Source organism: Marmota flaviventris, chromosome 9 (genome assembly GCF_047511675.1).
Source record: "Marmota flaviventris isolate mMarFla1 chromosome 9, mMarFla1.hap1, whole genome shotgun sequence".
Classification (NCBI taxonomy): Eukaryota; Metazoa; Chordata; class Mammalia; order Rodentia; family Sciuridae; genus Marmota; species Marmota flaviventris.
In genome coordinates this window covers 99,061,731-99,081,501 of record NC_092506.1, presented here as the reverse complement: position 1 = coordinate 99,081,501, position 19,771 = coordinate 99,061,731, and the positions used below count along the sequence as shown (strand labels likewise).

Here is a 19,771-nt window from a genome sequence, read left to right as displayed (position 1 = left end):
GAAGTCTTTATTTATTAATGCCCTAAAGCAAATACCATAATTACTGATTAAATTTTTTAACATATTTAAGCCCAACAAGAAGATTAAAATATCCCCACTATAAGTACTGTTGAACATAGTAAATGACATTCTAGCTAATAAAATTTAAAAATGAAATAATAGGCAAAAACAATTAGAAAGCAAAAGATAAAGTGTCATTATTTGAAGGGGACCTACAAACGCACATAAGAAACCCAGAATAATCATGATCCAACTAAAAGAATCATAAAAGACACAGTATAAAACAACAGTAAGAAAAACAGTGGCATAAAATCAAAGACCAATACCATTAAAAGTCCAGAAGAGACCTATCTGAAAAGGAAAACCAAATGCATTACAGAGTAGGTACAACAAATCAGTGAGCTAAGGATGGATTATTTAGCAAATGATGATGGAAAGATGGGAGCATTCTTTGGAAAAAAAATTAGTCTGATCCTTGCCTCACGTAATCTCCAAACATGGGCTTCAAAAGTATTAAAAATCAAAACGTGAATAATTAAAATATAAAGTCAATTAAAAGGGTAAATATCATCTTAAAGTAAAAACTATTTCCTATGCAGTATTTTAAAGGAACAAGCCTTACAGAGGAAAATGATAGACTTTACCAGAGCAACATTAAAAGTCCACGTTTAAAGAAGGTCACCACACCCAAAGCCAAGAGATAGACAAAAGATCTGGAATAAATAACTGCAATGAAAATCATGAAGAAAAAAAATTCAGAAAGTCCACAGAAAAATGGACAAAGGTATGAATAAATAATTTACAAAAAAAGAAATCCAAACTGCAATACATATGAAGATACACTCAAGCTCACTGGTATTTAGAAAAAAACAAATTAAAGAAATACACATAAAATGACAAAGAATATAATTCATATTAATTCCAAGTACTGCCAAAGATCTAGGAAATAATAATATTTCTGGTTACAATTAAAGAGTTACAGCCACTGGGGAGAAAATGTTGTTAGTATTTGCAGACATTAAGTGTAGGACTGTTTAATGACCTAAAGTACTATTCCCTGCTACATACTGCAGAGATAATCTTACACAGGACTATAAGGGTACAAGTACAAAGATGTTCATAGCAATGTTGGATGCGGTACCAATTACTACAATGGAGAACATAAAGAAATATTTTAAATAGTGAAATTTCGTAAGTTAAATGCCTAGAAATAACATATAGCCTCATAAACATAGTATGGTGTAAAAATTAGAAAATATTTATATCAATACTGCTTGTATCAAGTTAAAAAGTACACATGCAGAATACAGCCAGCCATTCAAAGTTGTTCTTTTACTCCTGACAGCTACTTTACATCTTATTCGAAATACATTCACTTTTAGAAAGTCCTGTAACCATTTTACTCTATTTCCTAATTAATTCAACATGCTGTTTTCCGTTGCTTTAAGAAAAACATTTGTAAATGTGAAAAACATAAATAGTTCCAGAACTTCAGACTTTTACTTTAATATCTAATTTAAAAAATCAAAGGGCTAGGGTTGTAGCTCAGTGGTAGAGCACTTGCCTTGCATATGTGAGGCACTGGGTCCAATACTCAGCACCACATAAAAAATAAATAAAAGTATTATGTCCATCTATAACTAAAAAATATTTAAAAATAAAAGAAATAAATCAAGCTTCTCCTTATCCTGCAGGAAATTTTGAGTCTCACCTTAGTGTTTAAGGATTCCTGTCAGGGTCTTTTATCTTGGTTGTCACAGTGATGACTGCTGTTCTATGGTTGCTGAAAACCATGGGTCAGTTTATTACTAAAACTTTCCACATTCCTCTTCTCTGAATTATGCTTTGCTAACTAAAGCTGATGCTAGACAACAGGCATTTAATAAATTTTTTTAAGTCATGAATGGTAATGTATAAAAAGAAAACCTAAAAAACTAATCAGTCATCACATCTCCTACAGGTCATTAGCCAAAGGGGCTCCCAGTGGCCATCTTTTTCCTTGCTTTCTTGAAGTATGTACTCAGATTTGAGTCCTTTCTTCCATTATTCACTCTTTACCAGCTCCAAGGAGACTATGAAAAAAAAAACATTATTTAACATCAAAATAACTTTTTGAAAACCCCAATGTAAACTGATCAACATTCCAAATTACATTATCAGTCCCTTGTCCTTGGTTGAAATAAGTTCCTCCCCAAGGATTAATCTACTGTTGATGTATTAACAAAACCAAACTCTGAACCTGTAACTTGGCACCCAAATGAAGCACTATCTAGAGTAACTGAGCTGACCAGTTGGTCCATCATCCCCAGTAATATCCATTCCTTACTCACCATCATCTTCTTTTTTTGGGTCTGCCATAGGACGTGACAGAATTAAAGCTGTAAAAAAACCAATACTCGCTCATTCATTTATTCATTAGGAATACTTACTAGGGCTCTATTAAATGAAGCCCGGAGGGCTCCCTTCTCCCTTAGTTCATTACACTTCATCCAAGTGGACTTTCTGACAGTTCCCAGAATAGAACAAATTCTTTGCTACCTAAAGATCACTGTTTTCTACATTTCCCACAGCCTACTTCCCACCTTTCTAGATTAGACTAAAATGTCACCTCATCAAAGCAACCGGCACTTACCATCCTGTTTAAAGCAGCCTTTCCTCCTCCAGTCCAGACACCATTAATCTTCACTAGTACACCTCTTCATTTAATAGCACAATTCTTTCTTAAGTATTGTCCAACCTGCTAAAACAAACTCCATGTAGATAGGGATGTGTTTAAGTCCTTAACCATAGAAAAGATTTATCTATATTCTAAATTCTAAATCTACACTAGATTTAGAATTTAATCAAATGAAATTATTTTAAATTTTTTCAGGTAACATCTGAAACTCAAATAATTTTAAACTCAAACCTGTCCTCTCTCCATCCATCAACAGAAAGCCAATGTTTAAACATGTCTAAAGGTCAATTAATTTCAGAATGTTAAAACTAGAAAACAAACGTTAAATAACCAAGAATTTGCAACATTCCTAGAATCACCTGGAAAGATGCAAAAGGTCAGCAGTGGTGTAAAAGATAACTATTTTCATTTGATGCACTAATCATTAATACCTAATTTTATCTCAAGTAGACTATTATGAGGATATTTTTCATACTTTCATTAATAATAGGCAATAAATATTATTTTGGTAGTATAGCACATAGCTTCTCTCTCTTTCCTGTTGCTTCAGAAGAAGGTTTGGGAGAAGTCCCAGGCATAAATACATCATTCATTCCCAAACTCCAACTCGAGGATTGCCAGGATTAAGTTTGTATTTTATAATCAATTTAAAGAATGATGAAGTAAGGACACAATTGGATTATTTAAAAGCTAAATATATCTAATTTAAAGCACCTTTTAAAGCATCTTTTATTCTATTTCAAATGTCTTCTTTTATGAAATGATGGTGATAGCAGACAATGTTTTTTTTTATATTTTTTTAATTGTAGATGGACAAAATACCTTTATTTATTTTTATGTGGTACTGAGGATCAGACCCAGTGCCTCACACATGCAAGGCATGTGCTCTACCACTGAGCCACAACCCCAGCCCATAGACAAAGTTTTCAACATCATCCTTTGGCAAAATAATAGTTGGAAATATTTAAAGTGAATACAAATGATGCAGAAAGTTTACTACTGATAAAACCCAATGCTATGTAAATCAACCACTGAAGGCCTGAAGAGAAAACAAAGTTTTCTTTTTTTTATTTTTTTATGTTATCACTTTTTAATATTTTTACATATTACAAATATATGCACATAATTTCTTTATCAAACATACAACATATGTATGTATTTGCTATTACTTTCATGTGTTACACACATTTTACATTATTATTTTAATAAAAAAAGTATGAGAATACATGTGTATTTGAATTTTTATGTTCTACATTTTGACTTTTCTGTTACATAAATGCTATTTATTTGGACATGGTAAGCAAAACAGTAAAAAAGAAAATATCCTGGAACCAGGGTTCCACAAAAATCTACACCCAGCCACCCACTTTGTGGGAGCAAAAGCACTAAGAAATATTATTAGGAAGACATGTGAGGGACAGTGAAAGGAAGTGTAAGGGACAGAAGGATTTAAAAATCACCACTGAAAATTTTAAATCTGTGCTAAATCTGAAAGCATGGTAAAAGTATTTGTGAAGAACAAGGAGGAATACAGGAAAGGAATTTCAAAGTGTGTGTGTGTGTGTGTGTGTGTGTGTCCTTAACAAAGTTTTCTAGGAGTTAGCCCCAAAGCATATAATGCCAACCCCCACATTTCTAGAAGCTTATATTTCAAAACCACTAGTAGAACAATAGCAACCTTGAGTCCTAGTCACTTTAAGAAGGTAGCTATGCTACTTATCAATTCTGAAATTATTTCTGCTATTTGTTAATTATGAACATAAAATGATTGGGTTATCATGTCAACTATTCCACACACGTTTTAAAAGAGAATAAGGCAGAATGATGAAAACAGGATACCTTAGAACCTCTAGGGTAATAAAGAGAATGTGCAGGAAAAAATGAATTATTAAACTAAAAGCACAGCCAACATAAGTGAACACATAAACTGGTATACAGTCTCTAATTTAACAATTAACACTGTTGCTCAATATTAATGGTAAGATAGTTAAGTGGAACTCAAATTTTTTTTTCCACAAGAACAAAATAGGGCTGGGTTACATAAGCCTATCAACCTAGGCTATCCAGGGAGTCTAACCAACTCCGAATTCAGAAGCTTCCTTTCTCCATCTCAGGTAGTTCAATCTGGAGGTGAGGAGGTTGGCAGCTCCTAAAGAACAGTATTTTGTTAAATTTCTTTTTTCTGTAAACAAAACCAGCAATTCCTTATACTAATTTGATGCTGACATAAAAGAAAGCATCTCCCTAAATTGCCCATTTCCTGTTATCCCAAATTGGGAAACAAAAGGAAGTTAACTCTTCCTAATGACACAAGCAAGGGTACCAGAGTTCAGTTCCTCTAAGTTGTTTCTAACATATTGGTCCTAAAACAGGATCACTCTGAAAAAGGAGTTGTAGCAAATGACACGTTTTATGTGAGTATGTGTGGTAAAATATATATATCATGAAATTCATCATTTTTAATTATGCAGATCAGTGGCATTAAGTCCCTTGGCAAATGTATTTGTGCAACCCAAATCATGAACTTTATTGTGGATCCCCAAGAACTCTGGAGGCTCTTGATGAAATATGTTCTTATTTGCACAAGAACATTAACTTTTACTTGACACTCCTCAAACTTACCATTTTCTAGTGTTTATTCCTTTTGAGATACCCTTATTTTCTGTGTCTAAGATTATCAGTGGTATTACAACCCAGGCGCAAAACTAAACTGATTAAATTATCCTGAAGACCAAGTTAAGTCTCAGGATCTATACATTCAACTTGACATGTCAATTGTGAAAACAACTATTGCATCTGCCTGCTTTCTAGTGGGATAAATAAGCACATCCCTTGTTTTCACAAGGATTCTGAAGTTTCAATATTCCTTTACTCAATAGAGAATATTCAACTAGTAGAATTGTCTTCATTTACATTACTACCATAGCTATCTATGGCTTTATAATGATCAACAAAAAAAATAAAAGGCTTTGTTCAAATAATTAAAACTCAATTGTCATAACAGATACACAATATGTATCAACTGATACACAGCACAATTGCTTTTGCCCTCATAGACAATTAAAAGAATAGAATAGCTCCTGCCCTCATCAATCAATAATGGAATAGAACAGCTTTTGCCCTCATCAATCTGCTACATGTGGTTTATCTGAGCAACAACCAATTTTCCACTGTTCCTACTGCTTGTTAATTTTTCAGAATATCAGGGCACTTGAGCGAACCTGGAACATTCAAGTACTACCATAAAGCATTCAATGTGATAAAACTGCACCTGAACATTATGACCAGCTATTATTTTTTCTTTAAGGCTTGCACAAAGCCAATTCTGCAAAACATCAATTTCCCTATGAATTTTTAAGATGGTTTTTCTAACAAAAGAGATATATTGCTTTGTAAATGAGAAAACACAGGCATCTCAGGTTTCATTCTTCTCTCCTATGGCTAAACTCTAAGGGGCATCTTTCTTGCCCACACTCAATACAATGACTACAGCACTGAAGGACAATAACTGGAGATCAGCATCATCACAGGACTGGCTTGTTCACCTCATGTGTTTAATGTAGGCAAAGATACCTGGCTGATCCTAAGAATACAGCTTACACGATAATTTATTACTTCACTGACAGAACCACCACCAAATGAGAAGCCCCAAAAGCACTGGAACAAGCAGCTCGTCCAAGCAAACACACTGATCATTTTTCAAAATGCGGATATATTTAAATCAATTTGTACTGCAGTTCATTTCACAGGCTTTAGGAATCCCCTGTGAAACCCTACATACCAGCACTACAAACTTAAGTTTATTTTCAAGCAGACTACCAAATAATGAACTAATCACTGAACCATCTTATCTTTATACAGACCTGCATCAGATCAGATTTGCTCATCTCACAGGCTGACAATCATTTTACTAACATCTAACACCAGCTTCATTCCAGCACAACAGATTTCTGCTACATAATGAAGATACAGAACAAAGGATTAAATGAGAAAGGTGGCTATTCGTACAACAGAGATTTAAAATTAATGACAGTAGTTAAAATTTTTCTAATTTAATGGCATGGCTCAAACAGTTCAACAGATGAAATCAATCAGACAGTTGTGTGTAGAGAAATCCTGTGATATTAATAACAGCTTCTGGTTCCTGGGAACCTATTTCCTCAGCCGAGTGTTTTCATATCTATTCTTGCATTGGAATTTATAACATTCCTGAGGTCTAAAGTAAGGGCTAAGACCATCTTGCCAAATTTTAGTTGGAAACACTAAGCCAAGTCAAGGTCACACTCTTAGTGGAGTTTATAACAGTTCCCAGCAAGATGTAGTTAGTCACAGGCATTGTAAACTCGGGTTAAAGACCATCCTCCAGATGTCACAACTAATCAATCATAGTACCCTTTTTCAGAGATTCTGCACTGAGTAAAATCCTCAATTAACATTAGTTAGCCATTATTCAAAGTGCTCGCTATGTACTAAACCCTGTGTTCAGCACTGTAAGATCACCATTCAATTTAATTCTAACAATTCTTTTGAGTTAGGTACCTTTATCAACTTCAGAGAAGTGAACCTGATGAAGCTGCTCAGTATATCAGGTGTCTGGATTTGAATCCAGAGTTTGAATCAAAACCCCTGTTCTTAACTCCCCCCCATCTGGCCTACCAAACCACTGATGTGGATACATGTCATTTCAGAAAACAGAAGGATAAAACAGTCAGGATAAAAATCTGAAGATTTAATTAAGTTTTCATCTACTTATTAGACTTGTGGGTCTAAACCTTAATTTGTTCATTTGGGGAAAAAAAAAATCAAACTAAAATCTCTCTCTCCACTCATATGGTTTTTGAATAGGTAACACGACTTAGTAAGTGTTGAAGTGTTATTCAAATGAAAATATAAGACTGTTCTCATCCACAGTCTAGTTATCTCTGTAATTATCACGCATTTGGAACACATTATATTCATACAAGGACTACAAAAAAATAGGGATATAACTTAAGCTCATCACAGAAGTCTTCTTTTCCAGTAGTTCTCAAAGAGGAGCAGGTCATCTGTGGGCCTTTCTCAATTCTGATTACTTGTCTTAAAGGGGCATTTGTCAGAATACAGTGCACAAAGAAATAAGACTTGTTCTACAGATGGTTCCATTGCACCCACTGGCAGAGGAGTGGCCTTAGTACTGCAATCTAGACTACATAAACTTAGGAGTTAATATATTCAAATTGAAACCCCTTCTCATGTACTTACTTACCATTAGACCTAGGAAAGCAAGCTCTGTTTTATAAACCTAGCACAGTGACTGCCTTATACATATTATCTAGTCAATAAACCTTCATTACTACTTACAGAATCACAGTCTGATGGCTTACTTGAATTTCTTGAAAGCAGTGAAGAGTAGCCTATTCCAGAGCTGTTAGTTTGATAACATTGAGCCCAAATCTGCTTCTCTGAACCTATCTTGTTATTCTATTCTTGACTTGTAAAGCAAAAGAGAGTAAGTTCACTTCCTGTTTAAGAAACTTAATAAAAGTACATTAGGAGAATTTAAACATCAGCCATACCACTTAAAAAAGATATCTATTTCCAATAATTAAACTATTAAAGAATAAATGGTACAAAAAGGTTTGCATTTCAATAGAACTAGCTTTATTTGTTTATTTATTTATTTATTTATTTTTAAACAAAAGAAATTGTCTAAAAGCAAATGAAGATATGTACCGAGGAATGGGCATGACCTGGTACTTACAAAGCTGCTGCTGTGCCATAATGGAAACAGCATATAGTGCTGTCTGCTTGAGTAATCTGGAGGTGCAAGTTAACTAAAAGAAGGTGCTCTGCCAAGCAATCAGCATGGAAAAGAAAAACATAAAATAAAAACCACTATAAGTTGCTTCCAGAGAACTATGTTGTGGCAGCATGAGAACTGGCATCAACTCACAGTCTTCTCATTTTCTCCATTTTCTATAATTTTCCTCTTCTTTTCATCTGTTTTTTTCTTGAAGATGTTATTTCGGTAAAACTGAAGTTCTTTGATGCTTTCACTAATGTCATCAAGTGCCCTATAAGTAAACATATCACACTGAATAAAATGTCCAAAAACAGAGGAGATGGAAATCATTTTGTAAACATAACTTTTTATAAATAAGAACAAGTTACTGTAAATGCCACTCTATGACATCATCAAGAAGTAGAACATTTCAGTAAAGCAGTATGAAGTGTTTTGTTCTTTAAAAAAACCTGATTTATAAAAACAAATTTGTAAAATACACATAAAAATTTCCTAAACTGTTTAATAAGGTTACTATATGCTCCAATGGGCAAAGGAGAGGAAATACAGGGTCAAATAAGTTTAAGGAAAACTAAATATTTTTTTCCTGAAGTTTCTGCATTTAATAAACTAAGGTATCTTATGATTCCTAAGAGGAAGCTATGCTATACACACAGTATTTCTAAAACTTTATCAACCACATTTGTGGAACACTTATTAACAAATCATGAAACATAGTTTGGGCAATACTTAATGATGCCCCTGAACAAAATATACTGACATACTCGAACATAACTCATGATTCAGTCATCATAATAAACATCAATTATCAGATCAGACAGTACCTAACCATAAAAGAGGATCTACCTCCTCTCTCGTGGTGATTTGTGCTATAATCAGTGGCAGCCTGCCTCCATCTAACAGCCTTTCTTCTCCTCCAACATGCTGTTTCTCATCTGTTGTAGTCTGAGAAATCAGGTAACCAAGATTATTAGAACAATGTGCAAGTAAATCAATAAGCTCTGAATGATGGGCCAATGGCCTCTTCTAGAGAATCAACTGCTAGAAATTTAATGCAAGTTTCATGAGTTATTTTTGTGGCTAAGGCAAAAAAAAAAAAAAAAAAAAAAAAATGTGCTTCCTTCCCAGATCCTGGATATATGGTATTAAGCTATGAAAAACACAGCCTTTAAACAGGTAAATGTATACAACTTCTAATCACAATACCGAAACCTAAAACAGATTGGAAAACCCAATGTACTTTTATAACCCACTATGTGGCAAAGCCTAACCAAACTCAATATGGAGGCTATTCATATTACTTATTATGCCATTTGTTGTATTCCATGTTTCACTGAAGAAATACCAATGTGTTGTATTATGGTCAGCTTTTTTAGGAGCATTACATGAAACACAATACAGGTATATTATGATCTTCCTAAAATCTAAAAAATTCTGAAATCCAAGTCATACCAAACCCCAATTATTTCAGGTGAGGTTTTTTTAGATCAGAATTACTGTGCTGTAGTCCAGGTATGCCCAATAAAAATACATGAGAATAACAGACATTTGGGGCTGGTCTTTCTCTGCTTGCCTCCAAATGCAATGCAGATAGTTCAGGATCAGTAAACAAGTGAACCAAATGCTACCCTTAGAAGACTACTGTCAAGTGTTATGTTCCTACATGATTCTAAAATAAAAAATTATAAAAGAAACAGTACAGAACACTTGAATGCACAATATCTTTAAATTCAATCAGAAAAATGAAAATGTTGAAGTAGAACAACTATATCTTACAACTGTACACAAAGTGTTCTAATTTCAAATGGTTGAATCCATATTCTCTGTGATTAGAAAAAGCTGCTCATTCCTAGGAAGATTGGATTTTTTCATCATACCCATAAACCAAGTGCTTAAACATTCTAAAACTGTAATAAAGACTATCTGACCAAAAAAGAGATTATTATCACCCTTCTCAGAATGGAACACTAGAATCCTGACCTGAATTTCTGACAGTAAAAAGTTATTTTTCTGCTAGTCAATCTTCATGTTTCCCCCAAAGAAGAGTGCAAAAAGGAAGTTATTTGAATTTGGAGGTTATGTGTGTAATAGACTGAGAAGCACTGTGTAGGATCAAATCTTACCTGTGAGAAGCAGCCTTCTTTGGTGCAAATTCATATTCTTCTGGATACCAGCGTCTATACACAGTAGAAATGGAACTCTCAAAGGAAACTGTCTCAAATATACTGAATGAATTACCTCCTTCCAGTAATTATTAACAATGCAAAAGGCATCTGGATCATAACTATCGAGTTGCCTCTTTGCCTATGATTCTCTTACACCCTTTCTTCTCTTCCTTCTACATATTCTCTTTGAACAAGCTCATCAATGTATAAGACTCCGAAATCTGTAACTCCAAGTCAGCCCTCTCCCGAGTTCCTGACTGCTGGACATCTCCACCTAGAAATCCACACTCCTACTTCATATGTAAAACCACACTCACCCCTCTCCACTGCACTCCTCCCCCATTCACCAAATCTACTCTTCCTCTTATTTCCCCTCTTTCATTGGACAGTTCTGCCCACCTGAGCTGTCCCAACTAGAAGCACCAGAATCCCTTTATACCTCCTCCTTGTCCCCACTGGCTCATCTAAACAGTCAGTATCATGCCAATTGACTCTCTCAAATTTTATTTCCATTCCCCTCAAACACCCAACTGCCATTTTGTTTCTCCAAAAAGATACAAGTCTCCTTTCTTATCTATCATTTTTCTTGCTACCTTCTAATCAGAATGATCTGATCATGACTCATTCTTTTATTTAAGCCTGTCAAAGGAGTTCCTTCCCTCAGTAGATAAAAATCTAACCTTGGCATGGCACACAAGCCCTCCAATACTGGGCCCCACCCTCCACCTTTGCCAAACTCATGCATTGCACTGCAGCATTAAAGAACAGACAGTAATTCCCTGCACACTTTTGCCTTACTTTCACATCCTCGTAACTCTGCCCACTCTCAGGAATGCATTCTTCTCACTTAAATGCCTAGAAAGCTTCCCTTCTGATTTAAACCTCAATTTAAAAGCTACACATACAGCTTTTTGAATTCCCATTCCTCTCACTCCAGCATGGTGAGGTGCTCCTTCCTGAGTGCTCTCATACTCTACATGTACACTCACTCCAGGAGTCACCATACAGTAGACTTTGAGGGTGTTTTTATGTGTCTGTCAACCCACTAGATTCTATGCTGTTTAAGACCTCTTCATCTATATATTCCAGCAGATAGGTCAATGCCTGGCACAGAATGAGTGCCCAATAAACTTTCTGCATATATGTAATTTACATGGAAAATATTTGACACTTTCCCCCAAGTCTCACCAGTCAGGATAAACTAAGGTCCTGTACAAGTGAGAATGGGATAACGTAGATACACACCCACTTAGTACCCTCAGTTCTACCATTCTATTCAATTATTTTCCACAAATTCTCAATTAAAACATGCTAAATGAGGCAACTTAATGGATCCTAAATATAGCCCTTACCTGCACAGTTCTTTAACAGTGCTCACATCAATTATTCTATAATGAAGATGTTTCATGAACTGGGGCATGTATTTGTCAAGAAACTTCTTATCTGCATGAACTGAATTTCCTAGAAAGACATGAAGCATACTGGATCTATGTATTTCTAGTAGTATACAACAGGATATAAAAATTCATAAATTGTATTTGAAAAGAAAATAAATTTTTAAAGTTTAAACAATTCCTATAAATATCTCTAAATTCCCAAATCAAGTTTGAGTGCTTCTGATTAGCTTACAGGTGCAGATTTCCAAGAATTTGGTCAGTCTGGCTCATAATAAATTTGTATATGGCCTCACAGACAAAAGGACAAATCCAGCATTCCACACACGCAACATGTAAATCTGTTACTTTTCAAGTTCATACAAGACGTGCAAACTTTCTCCCAGTGTCACAAAATACACACCACTAACACTAAAAACTTAACTGAATCATGTAAGTAAATAAGCCTTTATTTACATTCCAATTTTTATAACAAATCACATCCACATTCATGTTTCCACACAGTAATTTATATTTAAAACACTAAATTTTAAATAAGAATTTTAAAATAGGTATCAACTACATTGGCTGAAGAACTTTTACACAATGTAATTCTAAGACTTAATGCCAAAACTTTCCCTGTGAATGTTTGAGAAAAGTGTCAGTTACCACATCAATGGACATATACAAATGCAAATACACCTCCACAGAACATTACCACCCCTCTTACAAAGTTACTGCTTTAAAAATCCTGATAGAACTGACCTGGTCTCTTTTAAATCAATGTCACAAGGGAAAAAAATAGAGATAGGTGGACAGTTCTGGGTTAACAGACTAAAGATACATAATAACCAAAATGAAACGCATGAGCCTTGACTGAATCCTGGTTCAAAAACAATTAGACATTTTAGGGAACTCTGAATGTAGACTAGACATCACGTGATACTATTAAATGACTTTAATTCTTTTCAATGCAATAATGATACTGTGTTACATAACAAAATATCCTTATTCTTAGGAGATGCTCCATGAAGTTTTTAGAAATTAAGTGTCATAAAACCTACACTTTATTTTCAAATATAAAAAAAAAAAAATAGGTACAACCAACAGGCACACGTTTAACAATTACTCAGTCCAACTTTTCTGTGTCAAAAATTCTTTCATCATAAAAATATGGAAAAATTTTTACTGAGTTTGTTTCTAACTTCTCATGTCTTATTTCAGTGCATTTTCCTAATATTCATGTTGTGAACTATACAAGGAAACTTGAACACAAAAGATAAATAATCCAAATCAGGGTAAATGGAAGATATAGATAGGCTTGGCTGGTATTTCTGGAATTGCAGTCTCTTGAACCACTACAATGGAAGACTATCTAGAAGATATACATAGGATTGGATTTTACCTGCAAGTGGACAGAGCCCCGGAGGAGTCTGCTGTCGTACAAAGGACAGAAATTCATACTCTGCCTGCTGCAATGTAATTGTACTCTCCTTCACTGCCTTGGTAAGACCAGACTGCAAGAGAGAATCCCCAGCCCCCAGCAGAAACACATGAAGTCAGTTTTCAAAGGTATCCAGAAATGAAATTTTACTTCTAAAATGGGCAAGTATCACCACAGATGGACCATTTTTAGAGCTCAAGTTCAAACTGAAACTGCCATCTTTTCACCAAATTTTTCTTAATCCAAGCCAATAAGTTATGTTCCTGATTGTTAATAGCATTTCCACACAGTCAAAAAAGATGGTGCTCAAAGTCCAAGGATATAACCTCTGGGAAGAAACAACTATTAAGAGGACAGCAGCATTCCCCCTTCTCTGAGAGTTGATGTCTAACCTCATCCAAAAGACTGACTTGAGTAATACTTGACAATCCACAATGCGTTCGCGACAGACTGAATATAGGAGAGAAAAAAGAGGACATTCAGGAGAAGATGATCTCGAGAGGTCCAAAAGATGAAAAGTAAAAAGCAAGCAGTTTCCCAGGCTTGCCAAGCAATCTTCCTCTAACCCTCTTTTTAAATACCATCCAACAATGGTCTAGGATTCAGATGTGAGTGCAATAAGCTTGTTACTGTTCCCCAAAGCAGCAATCTTGTTATTTGGTAATGTTACCTTCCCATGGTGCTCCTTACACCAATCTGACATGCTGTCCAGCAACTCATCTGGCTGTTTTATAATCAGGTTAGGACCCTGTGGATGGGAAAAGCCATTAGTCATTAAGAATCAAAAGAAATAACCCTGTTTTCAGAGATAAAGTTCAAGCTGCATTAAGGACTAAATGCATGTATCAGAAAAAGAATATAAAGGACACTTAATGAACTCTAAAACTGGTCTTCATTCATTCCAGAACTATTTACAATGATTGAAAAAAAGAACGCACACAACTGAAAACCAAAATGCCCCTTAGGACATAGATATCTACCAAGATTCAGCAAACTATAATCCCAGGCTTTGGTTAAGTTTTTTATAACCAAAAAGTTAAGAATGAGTTTTACATTGTTAAAGGAGATTTAAAAAGAGAGAGAATGTATGACTGAGAGGTATATGGCACTCAAAGGCTAAAAGATTTTAATATCTGGCCCTTTCTAGAAAAACTCTGCTAAATCCTGATTATGAGTTCATTTTGAAAAGTATCTTTATTACCAAGTGAGAAAAGTAAACTGCACAACAGTGCATACATGCATATGATTTTATTTACATATTTTAAAAAATGTACACATTTATATACGCATGCAAAATGTCAAGAAAATACATAAACTTTGGGAAGTAGGACAGGGATGGAGAACAAGGCAAAAAAAAAAACAATAGATTACATACTGTTTAAAGTTATTCTGCTTAATTTCAACAGTGGTTTTACATTTAAAAAACAAACAAAAAAATAAGTAAAAAGCAAAATTTTAAAGAAGAGGTAACTAGAGACATCTAAAAAACAAAATTAAAACGAGTGGCCCTCAAATTCTGAGTTCCATTTAATAAAACATTCAACTGTGATTCTCTGGGACAGAGGCCCAACAGTAATAGTAGCCTGGTCAACGACATTAAAGCAAGTCACCTTAGTTTCTCCTTCTGGAAAACGGTGAATCAATAAATTGGTCCTCTTTCCTCGTTAGGATCAAAGAAATAATAGATACAAAAGTTCTTTGAATTTTCTAAAAGAAAAGTAATCTACAAATCCAAGTTATTATTACTAAGATGGCAAAAAATAGTTTGCAATCACTGAAAGAAATGGCCAGAAATGGACTAAAATATGCCTGACATTATACAACAAAATGGAGTTTTAGCCAAACAAAAACCTTGTGTTGGCAATCTCCATGGAGAAACAAAAAAATTGTTCTGATATTAAAAACAAAACAATTCAGGGCAGGCTCAGTGGTAAAGTGCTCACCTAGCACACGTGAGGCACTGGGTTCAAACCTCAACACCACATGAAAATGAAATAAAGATATTGTGTCCACCTACAACTAAAAATATAAATATAAAAAAAAATCAAACAATAATGGAAAGGAGCAAAGTACATATTATAAATCTACTAACCTGGTTTAGATTCCAGTTTAACAAATCAAGGACCCACTAACACCCACTGAAAAAGTTTTGGAGTAGGCTGCTTGTGTTTCTACTAGCATAAAATATTTTCCTCAGACTTGTACATGAGAATAAAACATTTTCCACACAACTGACAGCTCCAACATATTTTTTATTTTTTTAAAATCCTTATCCTCATCTAAACTTAGCCTATTTCAGGCTATGTGAACACATACCCAAATTTTCTCCAGTGTACATATCAACCTACCAGTCCACTTAACTTTCAGTGTTTCACATTATATCAACTATCTAAAGCAAAAATACTTCCTTGGCTAAGGGTAAGGAGAGCTGATAAAATAAAGACACTTCACTAATCTCTATAGTAAATTCCAAGTCACAGGAAAAAGAAAAAAATACAACCAAACCTAAAACTGAGGACTTTCTTTATATAGTTGAAAATAAAAGTTATCATGAGAAACAGAGTCTCATGAGTCTTCTCCAGCTCATGTGTCAGAAAGTAAGTCTGGCACACCAGCAACTCATCTATAAATGCCTCTCACCTGTTGTCTACCTGGGAAATAAAGGGAGGTTATACCTGTAGATTTATAAAATTTATCCAGCACCAATAAACCATCAACCCTACCTTCTGGGAACTTAACAAATCCTCACTTTTCTACAAACACCCTATTTTGTTTTTTGAATGACTCCAAATAATGGTGACAGTGTTAAACTAGGGAATTTTATCCCCTACCAATCAGACATATCACATACTTATTAAATGTTTCATAAGAGGCTGAAATGCAGCAGGTGTATTTGTTTTGCTTAATGTTTCAGTTTTAAAATAGAAAAATATAAAAACCTTTATCATATTCCACAGGAGAACACTTTTTTTGGATGTGCGTTAACAGAAATTCTAAAATTGTCATATAGATCTAAAAGAAACACATGTCTTGATTGAAAAGGCAGATGACCCTCTGTAACAACAGGTTCTATATCCACAGATTCAACCAACTCCAGATTGAAAATATTTGGAGGGAAAAAATGCATCTGTACGTAGAGACCTCTCTTTTCTTTATTCCCTAAACAATACAGTATAGAAACTATTTGTTTAGTATTTACATTGTATTAGATATTATATGTAAACTAGAGATGCTCTGAAGTATATGAGAGGATGTGCAAAGGTTATAAGCAAATACTATGTCATTTTAAATAACACTTGAGCATACTCAGATTTTGGTCTCTGAGGGGGGTCCTGTAACCAATACCCTAGGGATACCAAGGAATGACTACATAGGGTATCCAGTTAAAGCCAAGGATAGGATATAAAGATATAAACTTTGACATGAGTCACCAAACCTGATGGGACAATAGGTGACTGTCCTACTGGCTAGAAACACTTTACTAAAACTGCCTAGGTTAAAACTACAGGTTTCCACGATAACTAGCCAGGTGACCTTGGGTGACATATCCAACATCTCTATGTCCTCATCTATAAAATAAGCATTATTAACAGTACCTACCTTAAGATTTTTTGTGAAGACTAAGTATGAAAACATGTAAAGCACTTAAGAATTGGCCCTGACACACTAAGTTCTCAGTAAACAACAAGAGTTTATGTTTCTGTACAGTTTGGGCATGGTTCATACTACTTTGGACCTTAATCTATATGGAGCTCAATTTCTTTATTTTTTAAATACTAACACTGGAGAAAGTGATCTTTAGATTTTCATGCCCTCCACAGAGTATGACTGTATTATATGGTATTCACCTACTTCAGCCAAAATGTTAAGATCAGAGTCTGTTATCAGACAGGCCATCTCAATAATCTGGTCCTTTTCAATGTCCAATCCTGTCATCTGCAATAAAAAATAAATATGTAATACACAAAAAAACACCTTTCCGGTCTCTTTTACTCAAGGTTATTAAACAAGAATTCCTGATATATTCCACAGCCAGAATAGAAGACAGAATAATGTCCCTTGGGCATGCAAGGTACTAAATACATATCCTCACTTATTCAACATTTACCATTGTCAGGCACTGTGATTCTACTCCGGGACAAATGCAAAGTAAGTAAAATTGAGAGAGTGCTGTCAATTATGGAAGAATTAGATAACCAATATCACCATGTCTCTTAAGTTTACAAAAACTTATTACATTTGTTGATCTTTATGACAATCTAAGTAGAAAGGAATGATTATCATTACACAGAGAAAATTGAGGCTCGGGGAGGAGTGGGGGGAGGGCTTGATATAAGTATGTTAAAACTGAAGAAATCAGAATTGGGCTCTAGTCTCAAACTCTCACTAATGGCGCGACCTTGAAAGTGTTGAATCCTCTCTTTGGGCCTCAATTTTTTCGTTTATGGAAAGAGGAGTAAGGCTGAGTCATCTCCGGAGTCCCATCCAGCTTGAACAGCATAGGGTCCTTTAAGGCTTTGTGGGGGAAATGGAAGCAGAGATGCTGTCCCTACCCCCACCAGTGATACTAGCCGGGAGGCACCGAAGCGTTAGGGAAGTCCAAGTTGGCGGAGGTGATCAGGAGGAGAAAGAGACATATGGAAGACTCCTCCCTTCTGTAAAGAAACCCCACGGTCCAGCCCAGTCCCCAACTCCCGCTGGAGTCCTGCCCAGCGCTGCCCACAGCCGGGACGCGCTCACCTGCCATACCCGAGACCCACATACTGCCGCTCTCCCGGACAGGCTCGGCCACTGGGTCCCACGCGCGAAACCTGACTCGCCGCCCCTCACCCCGCGCCGACCTCGCTCACCTCCAGGTCCACCCAGACCATTCGCTGTGCCATGCTCTCCCCTGCCGCCATGGCTGCGCCACCTTCGCGGACACCTCGCGACCCGAACTGCCGGCGACTCCCACCCACACCCCGCAACAGCCTGGAGCCCAGGGAGCCGCCTAGCATCACCCAGCACGAGCCGCCACGGCCCCAGCCTAGCCGCCGGCGCGCGCGCAGGCGCAATGGTCGCTAAACGTCGCAAACCCGCGGGGAGGCGCTGAGCGAGGACCACAAGTCCCGGCAGCCCTCGCGCCCGCCCGCCCTCCGTCGCCGGGCTCGGCCGCCGAAAGGGCCGACGGGACTGCGAGTCCGGGAGCGGAGCCCCGAGTTCCCACCCCCGCCACGTGTTTTTCGGATGTACTAGACGCGCATGTTTTTCATGGCTAAGTTTGTTTGCTTCCCAGAGTTATTTCCTGAGTTTTGATTAGTTCTAAACCGCAGAATGGAAAAAGAATTCTTTTTATTTGGACTGGTTGAAAAGACCTAGTTATTTGCGAGTTTTTAAAAAATCTTTCCCTTTTTATCTCCCCCTTTTTTCTTATTTGCCCCTCCCTTTCACCTACCAGTATTTTTCTCTTTTACTTGGAACCGAAGAGCTACTTTAGGCCACAAAGACACTTCCACTATTCTCATTTAGAAATCCTTAAATGAGCTATTGTCAGAGAGATCACTTCTCATGTATCAGGTGTTCTATCAAAGTTCCTTTTCCTTCGTTAGCTAAGTATTCCTTGTGGAGGGATCTGGGTCTTGTTTCAGTTCAGCTGCTAAATGTCAGTGGTAATGACGACTTCCTACTCCACCCTTAAAAATTCTCAAAAATAATAATAATAAAGGGATGAGGGTGGGGTGGCCTGGGGAATGTGGCTCAGTGATTAAACACACCTGAGTTCAATCCCTGGTTACAAAAAATGAAATAAATAAATCGTGTGCAGTCGACTAAATTAAAATGAACTGAAACAGTTCTGTATGGTCTGTCAACTTTTCCGGTTTTGATCAAAGTATCTTTAATCTCCCATGACAGCTGTCATTTGCGTCTTTTCCTGTAGAGGTGGCCACCACAGGATAAATCTGCCGGAGTGTCAAATTCTGTGGGTCTCTTAAATTTTGGCAAATTTGTGTGCAAAGGACACTTTGGCACAAACGATGATCTCAATCTTGAATCATATCCTCTGCATATTTCTGAAAGCCTTAATGCCTGTAATTACAGAGCTTATGGTCCATCATTCAGTAATTCCTACCTGAAGAGCTGGTTTTGTGAGAGAGAAACTTTGTTGCCTCATCAGAGCTTTGAGTGTACTGGGTTTCACCTTCTGTTCCTTTGGTGTACTCAATCCACCACCTACCAGGACCCAGAGAAACACTCTTTGAAGAATCATCAAACCGTGTGCACAGATTATATGTATAAAGACTTTTATTGTAGACAACACGTATATACATTGTAACCACACTGCCCAATGAA

General features: G+C 36.1%; 1 protein-coding gene and 1 long non-coding RNA gene across 3 annotated transcripts; both read right to left on the bottom strand.

Moving 5' to 3' along the window:
- Nucleotides 1-1,018: 1,018 nt before the first annotated feature.
- On the bottom strand, nucleotides 1,019-7,227 carry LOC114089036 (uncharacterized). Its single transcript, XR_003582104.2, has 4 exons — nucleotides 6,541-7,227; nucleotides 2,633-2,737; nucleotides 2,331-2,378; nucleotides 1,019-2,072 (listed from the first exon to the last, which is right to left on the bottom strand). It is a non-coding gene; the product is annotated as an uncharacterized lncRNA (long non-coding RNA).
- A 1,067-nt stretch (nucleotides 7,228-8,294) lies between these two features.
- Nucleotides 8,295-18,485, bottom strand: Rexo2 (RNA exonuclease 2). Of its 2 annotated transcripts, XR_011708604.1 has the most exons (8): nucleotides 18,292-18,485; nucleotides 17,294-17,377; nucleotides 14,112-14,189; nucleotides 13,403-13,514; nucleotides 11,977-12,085; nucleotides 10,583-10,636; nucleotides 9,306-9,404; nucleotides 8,646-8,730 (listed from the first exon to the last, which is right to left on the bottom strand). XR_011708604.1 is itself a non-coding variant. In XM_027930707.2 (7 exons), the coding sequence occupies exons 1-7, from the start codon at nucleotides 18,436-18,438 to the stop codon at nucleotides 8,601-8,603; spliced, it is 714 nt and encodes a 237-aa protein (XP_027786508.1). In that variant the 5' UTR covers nucleotides 18,439-18,485; the 3' UTR covers nucleotides 8,295-8,600. The 2 variants fall into 2 exon arrangements, 1 of the variants encoding a protein (XP_027786508.1); XM_027930707.2 differs by lacking the exon at nucleotides 9,306-9,404 and having other exon boundaries at nucleotides 8,295-8,730.
- Nucleotides 18,486-19,771: the final 1,286 nt, after the last annotated feature.

Bases quoted from the DNA above. Each gene is read 5' to 3' on its own strand.
- Rexo2 (XM_027930707.2), bottom strand. From the start codon at position 18,438: ATGCTAGGCGGCTCCCTGGGCTCCAGGCTGTTGCGGGGTGTGGGTGGG. The intron at 17,378-18,291 runs GTGAGCGAGGTC...TTTTTATTGCAG, and splicing joins TGGTCTGGGTGGACCTGGAG to ATGACAGGATTGGACATTGA. The intron at 14,190-17,293 runs GTAGGTGAATAC...TCCCATCCACAG, and splicing joins ATCTTAACATTTTGGCTGAA to GGTCCTAACCTGATTATAAA.